General features: G+C 47.6%; 1 protein-coding gene across 1 annotated transcript; it reads right to left on the reverse strand.

Moving 5' to 3' along the window:
- Positions 1–1060: 1060 nt before the first annotated feature.
- Positions 1061–7337, reverse strand: LOC149897887 (uncharacterized). Its single transcript, XM_090115690.1, has 2 exons — positions 3586–7337; positions 1061–3498 (listed from the first exon to the last, which is right to left on the reverse strand). The coding sequence occupies exons 1-2, from the start codon at positions 6766–6768 to the stop codon at positions 1360–1362; spliced, it is 5322 nt and encodes a 1773-aa protein (XP_089971816.1). The 5' UTR covers positions 6769–7337; the 3' UTR covers positions 1061–1359.
- Between the last annotated feature and the right edge of the window lie 3748 nt (positions 7338–11085).

Consider the following 11085-nt stretch of genomic DNA (forward strand, 5'->3'; position numbering starts at 1 on the left):
ACAGCGCTATATACATTTTATGAACTGAAAGTAACTCTCAGCGAGCATTCGTGTCTTAACACATTTCATCTCACTCCTTGGGTCTGAGATACTCAAACTTTGCTTAATTTTATTCACAACTAGCTGTGCTTCGCGGTTTCGCTCGCATTACTCATACTTACCTATTGGTCATAGCATAATGATAGCCTTGCTCGATAAATAGGCTTGCTAAATAATCTTAAACTGAAATGAAATTTCAAATACCAGGCCCGTGGTTCCTGAGATTACCTTGCTTGATTTACTTGACGTAGGTACCTAACGTTCAAGCAAATAATCTTTATAATATTAGTAAGGATTTTAGGTGATTTTTCTATTTAGTGTATTTTATGAACCTTTTTTTAAGTTATAGAATACTTTCTACTACCTATTTTACCGTCCATGGGTATATATATTATGTAATACTGTCATTATATTATACTAGGTACTAATACAATTACACTAATATTACAAAATGATTTTTATATGTTTTGCACGTTATTTAGGGCAGATATATTATAAACTTTGGGAACCACTGGCACTCCATCCCGGCTTATATTATTGCCTTAATGAAAATTCCAGTGCTTTGAACATACTACCATTGTTTAATGGCTTTTTCATTGGCTTCGCTTGTAAGACGAGCTGTACTGTCTTGTTATATTATCTTGTAAGTTGCTAAGTTTATATAAGACTAGCGGTCCGCCCCGGCTTCGCCCGTGGTACCTACATATTTCGCAATAAAAGGTAGCCTATGTTCTTTCTCAGGGTCTAAAGATTATCTGTGCCAAATTTCATCAAAATCGGTGTTGTGGACTGTATAATTTTGGGGGTTCGTGGTCGAAATAAAACCCTTCCTTCGACACACATAAGTACATATATTTTCTCTTTACAATTACAATTCCTAATCACTATTACTTATTAACTACTTGTCTGTAATAAGGACTTGCTCTAACTGATCACTATTAGAAAATTCGGGCTATTTATATGCGTCGCCGGCGGGGAGATTCAAAGCGGCCGCCCGGCGGCGAGGCACAAAGCGGCGGCGGCATCCGAAAGGCGGCGAGGCACAAAGCGGCGGCGGCATCCAAAAGGCGGCGAGACTCAAAGCGGCGGCGGCATCCAAAAGCGGCGGCGGCTGTCTTGTATGTGCCGCCTAGGCCACGCCTCCTCCACGTGTAAACGCAATACACGTGGCGTATTGAGTACAGCGCGATAGGCGAAACCGCGGTGCGCCTCGTCGAAACCGCGGTGCGCCTCTCTTCCACGTGCAGCGTTAATATTCCGCCCCATACACGTGGAGCCGCTGCGCGGGGGGCCCCGTTACCGCCTGCGTGTGCTCGTCCTTTACAGTCCTCCCCCCGGCGTAGCTTGCGTAGCCTCCTTCATCACGACGAGCTTGCTGACGGGGCGTCTGAAGATCCCGCTCTTTGTCTTCACTTCGGCTACCCGCACAGCGTCGTCCGGCCCGGCGTGAACGCGCACCACGACCCCCATGGGCCATGTGTTGCGCGGCAAGACGTGGTCCACGATGATGACCACGTCACCTTCCTCGAGGCGTCGCGTGTCCTTTCGCGCCTCCCCCCGTGGCACGAGCGTCGGTAGGTACTCCTTGATCCATCTGCGCCAGAAGTGGTCGGCGAGCGCCTGGCTGGCGCGCCAGGTCCGTCGGTCTGCTTCGTCGCACGGCCCCGTCGTCGGCAGTCCCGTTGAGGAGCCCAACAGGAAGTGGTTGGGCGTGAGGGCTTCGGGGTCGTCTGGGCTCACGCTTACGTGAGTCAGCGGCCTCGCGTTCACCGCGAACTCCGCCTCGGTGAGTAGAGTCCGCAGCACCTCTTCTGGCGGCGCCTTCTCCCGTAGTGTCGCGCCGAGCGCGGTTTTCACCGACCGCACCAGCCGCTCCCATGCACCGCCTTGATGCGGCGCACCCGGCGGTATGTAGCGCCACTCCATCCGGTGGCGCAGCGCTTCTTCTTGTAGCGCCGGCGCCCACTCGTTGTACGCCTTCTTCAGTTCTTGATCAGCACCCCTGAAGTTCGTTCCGTTGTCCGAATACATCAGACGAGGCCACCCTCTGCGCGCTGCCATCCTTCTTAGCGCCATGATGGCTGAGTCCGTTGACAGAGACGCGACGAGCTCCAGGTGCACGGCGCGCGATGTCAGGCATGTGAAGAGCGCGCCCCATCTCTTCTCTCTTCTTCGTCCGATCTTGACCATCATTGGCCCGAAGTAGTCGACCCCGCAGTTGGTGAAGGGTCGGTGGAACGGGTCGAGGCGAGCGCGCGGCAAGTCCCCTTTGGCTGGGACCTGCGGCATTGCTCGGCGTACTCGGCACAGCGCGCAGTTCTTCTCCACAGCGCGCACTGTAGGCCGCAGGTGGATGACCCAGTAGCGCTGCCTCAGGTCGTTGGTGACGCGCTCGCGGTTGGCGTGTCCGGCGGCACAATGTTCCTGTAACACTATTAGTCTGGTTATTCTGTGCCGGCCGTCGAGGATTACCGGCTTCTTCATTGTGTCTGGTGCCGTGGCTGCGTTTATGCGGCCCCTTACTCTCAGCACGCCGTCTTCCATTACCGGGTCCAATTTGTACAGTCTACTGGATCTGCTGATGGGGCGCGCGTCCTTGATTCGCTTTATGTCTTCTCCAAAGCTGTCGTTCTGTGCGCGCTGTACCAGCAGTCGTTCGGCTTGCTCCAGGTGGCGACATTCTAGTCTCGTCGCCGTGTGTCTGATGCGTATGTCAATGAATGCGAGCACCCTTGCTGTTGCTCCCACCAGTGTGCGGAATTTGGAGAAGCGCTCTGGATCCGGCAGCCATTCCATCTTCCGTGGCAGCTCGCTTACATGCAGTACATCAGCCTCGTCCGTAGTTTCTCGTAGTTCCTTCTCCGTGGGCCACTGGTCCTCCGTCTTTGTCAGGAATTCTGGACCCTGGAACCATCGATCATGTCCCGTGGTGAAACTTAGGCGGGTGGCGTCGTCGGCAACGTTTTCATGAGTCGGCAGCCACCGCCACTCTTCCCTTTGTGTTAGTTCTCCAATCTCACCGAGGCGATGCGCGACGAACGGCGTGTATCTCTTTGCATCGTTGCGCACCCAGTGCACCACCGTCGATGAGTCTGTCCAAAACCAAGTACGAGATATGTCATACCTGTGCTCTCTTCTTATCTGATCAGCGAGTCTGGCGCCGATCACCGCCGCCTGCAGCTCTAGGCGCGGGATTGTCTGCGCGCGCCGTGGTGCCACCTTTGCTTTCGCCGAGACGAGTTTCACTTGTATGCTGCCGTCCGTTCGCCGCATACGCCAGTACGCCACGGCTGCATACGCTTGTTCACTGGCGTCGCATAGCACGTGCAGCTCGATGTCTTCGACGTTGTTCGTTGCGTAGTATCGCGGCAAACGTAGCGCGCCGACTGCTTCCAGCTGCGCCAGCCAGCCCGCAAACTGCTCGCCCTCTTCCTCAGGTATTGGTTCGTCCCATGAAATCTGGAGGCGCCACAGGCTCTGCAATATGATTTTAGCACGGATGGTGAAATAACTTAAGAGGCCTAGTGGGTCATAAATTGACATTACCGCACTTAATGCTTCGCGCTTGGTCGGTGGGCGCTTGCGATCTCGCACCTCCACCGGTACCCTGTTCATTGCTGTGTTGAATCCTAGCGCGTCTTGCTCGGCGTCCCAAATTAGCCCGAGGATCTTCGGGGCTGGCTGCGCTCCTCCCAGCTGCGTTGGTGTGCTGGCGTGCAGTTCCCGTGGCACGTCCCTCAGCACGCTCCTGTGGTTGGCGTTCCATCCTCGTAGCTTGAAGCCTGCCGCCGCGTGCACCGTCCGTATTTCTTCGATTGCTTGTCTGGCTTCCTCTGCGTCGGCGTAGCTCACCACCAGATCGTCCATGTAGTGGCTCTTCGTTATCGCTTCCAACGCCATTGGATACTGTTCTGCGTGCTGCTGCGCATTATGATTACGGATGTAATGCGCCATAAACGGAGAGCTCGCTGCACCGAATATCATGGACGTCATCTTGTAGTGCTGTGGCGGCGTGTCGCGTCGGCTCCCCCTCCATAAAAACTGCTGCGCTGGCTGGTCTTCGGGTCTTATTTTTACTTGTAGGAACATCTCCTCTATATCTGCCGTGACTGCCACTGCCTTTTCCCTGAATCGAAATAATATACCCGGCAGTGATAGTAGCAAGTCTGGGCCCTCAAGCAGTTCGTCATTTAAACAAGTCCCGTGGCTTTTGGCTGCCGCATCGAAAACCAATCGCTGCTTCCCTGGCTTGTTGGGATTGGTCACAGCGAAATGTGGCAGGTACCAGCACACGCTGCTCTCGCCTTCACTGCCATCGCATGGAACCGCATACCTTTTCTCAAATAAGTTGTTCATCTGCTTGGTGTACTCGGCTGCGAATTCCGGCGCGGCGTCCATCTTGGCTTCAATCTTCAGAAGTCTCCGCAGCGCGGCATTGTAGCTCGGCGGCATGCGGACATTATCTCTCTTCCATGGCAGGCCGATTTCATACCCGCCCGGCGTCTTCTTCGTAGTCATCTCGACGATTGACGTTGCTCGTCGGTCGGCTTCACCTATGCGCGGTCTACTGGCTATGTTCAATGATTCTATCTTGAAGTGTTCTTCCACCAGGTTGTGTAGCCGTAGGTCCGCTTGCTGCTGTTCTCGGACGTGAAGCACGCAGTCCCTTTCGACGATCATTTGACGCGGCGTTGTTCCATGTATCACCCAGCCGAGATTTGTCTTGGAGGCGGCAGGTTCGTCGGCGCCGCCCGTCCGAAGTTCTCTTGTCACGATATGCTCCCAGTGGTCGGTACCCACCAGGACACCCGCGCGTGCTTGTTCGTAACATACCTCATGTTCCGGTATGTCGCGCAGGTGTCTGTACCGAAGCAGGGAACCCGGGATGGACTGCTGATGCAACTGTAGCTTCTTCATCGTGCGGGCGCGCAGGTCGTGTAGTGTCCCGTCGCTCTGCCCCCGCAGCTGCACATTCACCAGTCGACTTCCTTCTTCAATCTGCTCCATGTTCGCCCCGTGGATGCGGAGCGGCGTGGCGGGACCTTCGGCGCCGATCTGTCGCGCCAGGTCCTCATCAATGAGGGTGATGGTGGAGCCCTCATCGAGCAGTGCGTGCGTCGATACCTCCCCCCGTGGGCCGACGACGGTAACTGGACACATCTTCAGCAGGACGGCGCGGGGCGGTGCGGTTGCGCGGTCAGCAACCGCCATGACGGTTTCTTCGGTCGACGCAGCAGGCTCTTCTCTTCTTACGTCGTGCAGTGATGAATGATGCGGGCGGCGGCACTGGTTCACGCCGCATGGTTTCGCTCGACAGTAGATGCGCCGATGTCTCTTCGTGGCGCACTTGAAGCAGGCGCCCTTTTCCCTCACCAGCGCCCACCGCTCATCCACCGACAGCTTGGCGTAGCGCGGGCAGGCAACCATGGTGTGGTCGCGCCCGCAGCACAGGCAGAAGTCTTCTTTCTTCTCTTCTTTCTTCTCTTCTTTCTTCTCTTCTTTCTTCTCCTCTTCATCACCACTGCTGGAAACTATGGCGTATACTGCCGACTTCCTTCTTGGTGGAGCAGGTCGCACTGCCGCTGCTGCCGCTGCTGCCGTGGTGTCTCTGCGCGCTGGCGCAGTGCTGCTCGTCGGCGCGTATGTGTAGCGGAGCGCCTGGTCCGCCTCTCTCATCAGGAAGCGGGACAGCACCACAATTTCCGGATCTGCCGTACCTTCCTGTGAATATGCATAGTCGCACCATCTGGACCGCAGGTGCGGACTTAGTTTGTCCAATATCTCCCTTGCTAGCATAGGATTGTATAAATACCCTTTCCTATCTATGGTTTGAAGTATGCATACCACGTTCTGTACCTTCACAGCGAAGCTGTTGATGTCCTTGGCCGCTGCTCCAGGTCGCGGCAGCTTCCTCAGGTCCTCCATGGCCCTGTCGATAATTATCTCGGGCCTCCCGAAGCACTGCTCCAAGGTTTTCATGACTGCTTCAGGCGATGAAGCAGTGTGAAGCAGCGCTGCCACGGCGTCCCTTGCTTCCCCCTTCAGGCATGTACGCAGCCGCTGGATGTTTTCTGCGTCGGACACTTGGTACATGCTGCTTGTGTCCCGGTAGGCTGCTCGGAACGGCAGCCACTCTTCGATCGCACCTGAAAATATAGGAAGGTCCGCGTGGCGTAGGCGCGGTCGCGCCATCTTCTCTAGGGACGCCGCCAGCTGCTCTATTCCTGTTCGTCTGGTCGGCGTCGGCGATCTTCCTCTTCTCAGTTCGGATCTCTGGTGTCTGTCATCCTTCGGCACAGGATGTGACTGGAGCCACTCGTCCACCTTGTTTCGTTCTTCTGTCGCGGTGACGATATCTTCCGGCAGGTCCTCGTCTTCCTGTATGGCGGACACCTCGAACTGTAAGCGTTTATTTATTAGTTCTTTCTCAATTTGTAGTTCTTTTCTCTGGATAGCGGCGAGTCGCTCTGCCGCTTCTAATTCCGCCGCCTTAATCCGCCGCGCCGTACTCGCCGACGACCGCACCGATCTAGCGGATCTCGCTGGCGAATGCCGTCGCGGTTGCGGCGGGATCTCCATTGTTTCTGTGGCTGACGTCAAGCGTGCGTCAGACGGCGATGCTAACGGGTCCAGCACCAGCCGCCGCATTCGTTCTTGCCGCACACGCTCTGTCTCCTGGCTCCGGTCTTCAACTTCCACAGCGTCACCCTGGCTGCGGGTTACCACCATGCCTAAAGAGGTGACGCACCGCAGGCTTATACTGGCAGACTCGTTCCGCTGACCAGCACCCCTGATTCCCGGCGCGTACCACTAGGTCACCACTGGCGGCCCGTGTCTGCCCGTAAAAAACCTTACGACTCACCTTATTGGACTAGTACCAACAGCGCGGCCCCGTCGGTAGGTACCTGACTCGCCTGGTGACGATCAAAAACACCAGCAGGCTAGTACCAACGTTACCGGTTTGCCGATATTCGTCCCTCGAAGGTGAGCTCGTTGCCGATGTGTACCTCTCTTCGGCAGGATCTGGTCTTCCACGTGCAGCGTTTCTTCCTTGAAGTATCCGGCGCTCGTTGGATCACACGTTGTTATCCGGCGATCGAAGGGTCACACGTTGTTATCCGGCGATCGAAGGACCACACGTTGTTGTGGACTGTATAATTTTGGGGGTTCGTGGTCGAAATAAAACCCTTCCTTCGACACACATAAGTACATATATTTTCTCTTTACAATTACAATTCCTAATCACTATTACTTATTAACTACTTGTCTGTAATAAGGACTTGCTCTAACTGATCACTATTAGAAAATTCGGGCTATTTATATGCGTCGCCGGCGGGGAGATTCAAAGCGGCCGCCCGGCGGCGAGGCACAAAGCGGCGGCGGCATCCGAAAGGCGGCGAGGCACAAAGCGGCGGCGGCATCCAAAAGGCGGCGAGACTCAAAGCGGCGGCGGCATCCAAAAGCGGCGGCGGCTGTCTTGTATGTGCCGCCTAGGCCACGCCTCCTCCACGTGTAAACGCAATACACGTGGCGTATTGAGTACAGCGCGATAGGCGAAACCGCGGTGCGCCTCGTCGAAACCGCGGTGCGCCTCTCTTCCACGTGCAGCGTTAATATTCCGCCCCATACACGTGGAGCCGCTGCGCGGGGGGCCCCGTTACCGCCTGCGTGTGCTCGTCCTTTACAATCGGTCCAGTAGTTTATGAGCCTATACATTACAATCAAACAAACAAAGATTTCCTCTTTATAATATTAGTGTAGATTTATTTAAAGTAGGTATATACAATAAAAATATGATTTCTAAAGTGACATTCGCATTATTAACTTATCTACTAGGTACCTTCCTACCTACTTTACTATCTACTAACAAAAAAACACGCTAAAGATTCGTCTATTAATTATTTTCTTGTTAACTACCTAGGTATACCAATAATTACGAAGTGGTTTATACCTAAATTGCAATAAAAAAATAAATCTCTCAGATGATACAATAAATCTATATTAATATTATAATTTATAAAGAGGAAAGGTTTGTATGTATGTATGTATGTATGGTTTTCACGCATAAACTACTGGACCGATTTTGATGAAATTTGGCACAGATAATCTTTGGACCCTGAGAAAGAACATAGGCTACCTATTATTGCGAAATATGTACCACGGGCGAAGCCGGGGCGGACTGCTAGTTACAAATAAGTAGGTATGTACATTCTTACAATTAATTAACTAAAACAATTTTCGTAAATATCAAGATTTACCAAAAGCGACAACACAACAGTTTCGGAAAGTAATTTCTCGAGAGAAGCTCTCCCCTCCCTACTTAATAACTCCCCCCACGGATTAAGGGGATCCCATTAAAATGACTAGCTATAGCTGTAGGCTGACATATATTAGGTATATTAAGAAGTGATAATGTTTCGTTTATGTACATAAAAATAAACAACAAAATATATAGTGTGTAAGTTTTTACGTAAGAAAGCTCGCGTTGGTTGCTCATAATAATAATAATTATTATGAGTAGAGAAGTAGGAATTATACCTCAATTTTTTAAGTTTTTTTTTTATATGTCTATAAAATATTTCGATGTGACGAGTGACAAACATAATTCTATATACCTAAAAACAAGCGAGTGAAAAGCCTTCTTTCGTAGTCCTCTCATATTACAATGACAAAAACTAACACTAACATCTTTAAAAATACTTTTTAATAGGTAATCTACACACACAACCACATCTACTAATTTTAAAGTCTTAATTCATATACAAACTTAATCATTTAAAATATATTCCTTTCAGCATTACTCACACTACTAAATCAATACTGCCTATGTATTTATTCGAGACGCGAAAATAGACCCCCCAAGGGGTGGGGGGGCCATCTGAGACATTGAAGACACTCAAAATTTCTAACAGTTAATTAAATTGGTTAGTTTTAATGCCGTCTTCGGATATATTGCTATTGTAAGGGATTTATGACGATCGTTATAATGTTAAGTATATTTTAGAATTTAGATTACTTAAGTAAGACTTTAGTATTGTAGTTTGGTTTTATGTATGGATGAAGAGTGAATATTATTTGTAGATGTATGTTAAAATGTACCTAAGTATATTATATTTTGGATGTAAGAAAAAATATTTATTAAACCTTCTAACAATTTTGTTAATACGTAAACAACAGAGCTTTTTCACAATTATAATAGGTACTCTTTATAGATTGATTCAGACAATAGTAGGTAGGTTAGGTATACAGAAAATTACAAAAACAGCGTAGATAAAACGTAAATCAAAAAATAAATTAGTTACCTTCTTATTAACTTACCAAATAGGTAAGGTGTTTAATACGTCGTCGTTTTAATTAATAAAATATCTTTATTAATAACATAAAAATACCCCAAATAACAAGCGAATCCACGGCTCAAGCTAGTCCAACGCTAAGCAAGGAGCAAGTTAAATTAAAGTTGCTTGAACACCGCAGTATTCTGAACACGGTTCTAAGTTGGCAAGATTTGACATTTAAATAGGAAACGACTGTGGGGAAGAAATTTGGACGTTTTGCGAACCATTCATGGATGTTTGAATGGTGTAAATATAGATATTATTATGTATATTTCGTAATAATTTAGTTTTAAATCTATGACTCTCGATTCGTCGTATGGCTTTCGAATAGTTAAGCCGGAAGAAATAAAGAACTCTTATTTATTAACATAAACGAAAAAGCGGTAAAAATAGAGCTTGAAATATTTTTATAATAAAATGTACTCTTCAGGAGCTATATTCACATAGGTATGTATTCATTCTGTCATTCATTTATTATAATATGTTTAACTTAGTGAAGTTGATACACAGACAAAAAAGACAAACCAGTTTATGTATATATAATATAACCACTCATTGTTATTTGTTGTATGGTAGAGCTTCCGTAACAGAGATCAAACTCCCTTGTTACTTATCCTATTTTTAATAAATTTTAATATTCAGATAGATATTGTCTCAATACAAATAAATTTAGAAAAGTTGTAATATTTTTGATCTGAACTTAAAGATTTTCAATAATAAAAAAAAATAACATAGAATTACTTGAATAGGTACTTTTTTTATAAACAGTTAAAAAAACTTTATTTACCAAAATATAATATTTGCCTGCTATAAAATATTCACAGTAACGTATTTTCATATATAATTATATAGCACGTGAAATAACGATCGCGGGCGCGGGCTGAGATTCAAGATGGCGCCCTTGCCACTTCTTAACGCTACGTGCGGGTAAGTTGATATAGAAAGGACTTTCTTTTATAATAATGATGTATGTGATAAATAATTTATTTTAAAAATATAATCCATGTTAAGTGATAAACAAGCTCTGCTGTTTCAGATGATTCTAATCCAATATGGATTTGAAGCTACAAGTACTTTACCGATTTTAATGAAATTTGCACACTGTGAGCAGTTTTATCCAACTGGAGAAATGGAATAGAACTAGTGTTAGATAGTTTTTTTATTTATAAGTTAGTTTGAAATAAGTAAACAAAACAAAATTTGGAAGATTTGGAATGACCTTCCTCCACCCTTGAAACTTAATATGTCATATATATCGTTCAAGCATAAATACAGAGTGATACTTTTGAGCAAACAAATATCAAACTGGACACCCCAATAAAGCAAATTGTTGATTGCGAATGTATGATATAATATTATATCCTTCTATATATTATTTATATGTTTTTAGTATTTAAGTAACAGAGTATTTACATAGCAATATCTGTTTATTTTATTTAATATAATCATAATATGTGCCTAATTATGTATAAATCTGTTATATCTATATATTAAAATATATATTATTTGTGATTAATTATCAATAAATAACAAGGCAAAAGATTTTTAGAACTGTAAATAATGTTTTTTGGTTGGTATTTGTATTTACATGTAAACTTAGTGAGCCTCGGAAATAAAAACTTACGGGCAGACTGAAAATCAGCGCTGTTCAGGTGTTAAAGCCCGACAGCATGGCTGAGTCCGACCCGATTGCCATGTAAACTATTGTGTA

This window comes from Colias eurytheme, chromosome 24 (assembly GCF_061535395.1).
Source record: "Colias eurytheme isolate Ceu_HAF_F1 chromosome 24, ilColEury1 Martin Lab GWU primary, whole genome shotgun sequence".
NCBI classification, from domain to species: Eukaryota; Metazoa; Arthropoda; class Insecta; order Lepidoptera; family Pieridae; genus Colias; species Colias eurytheme.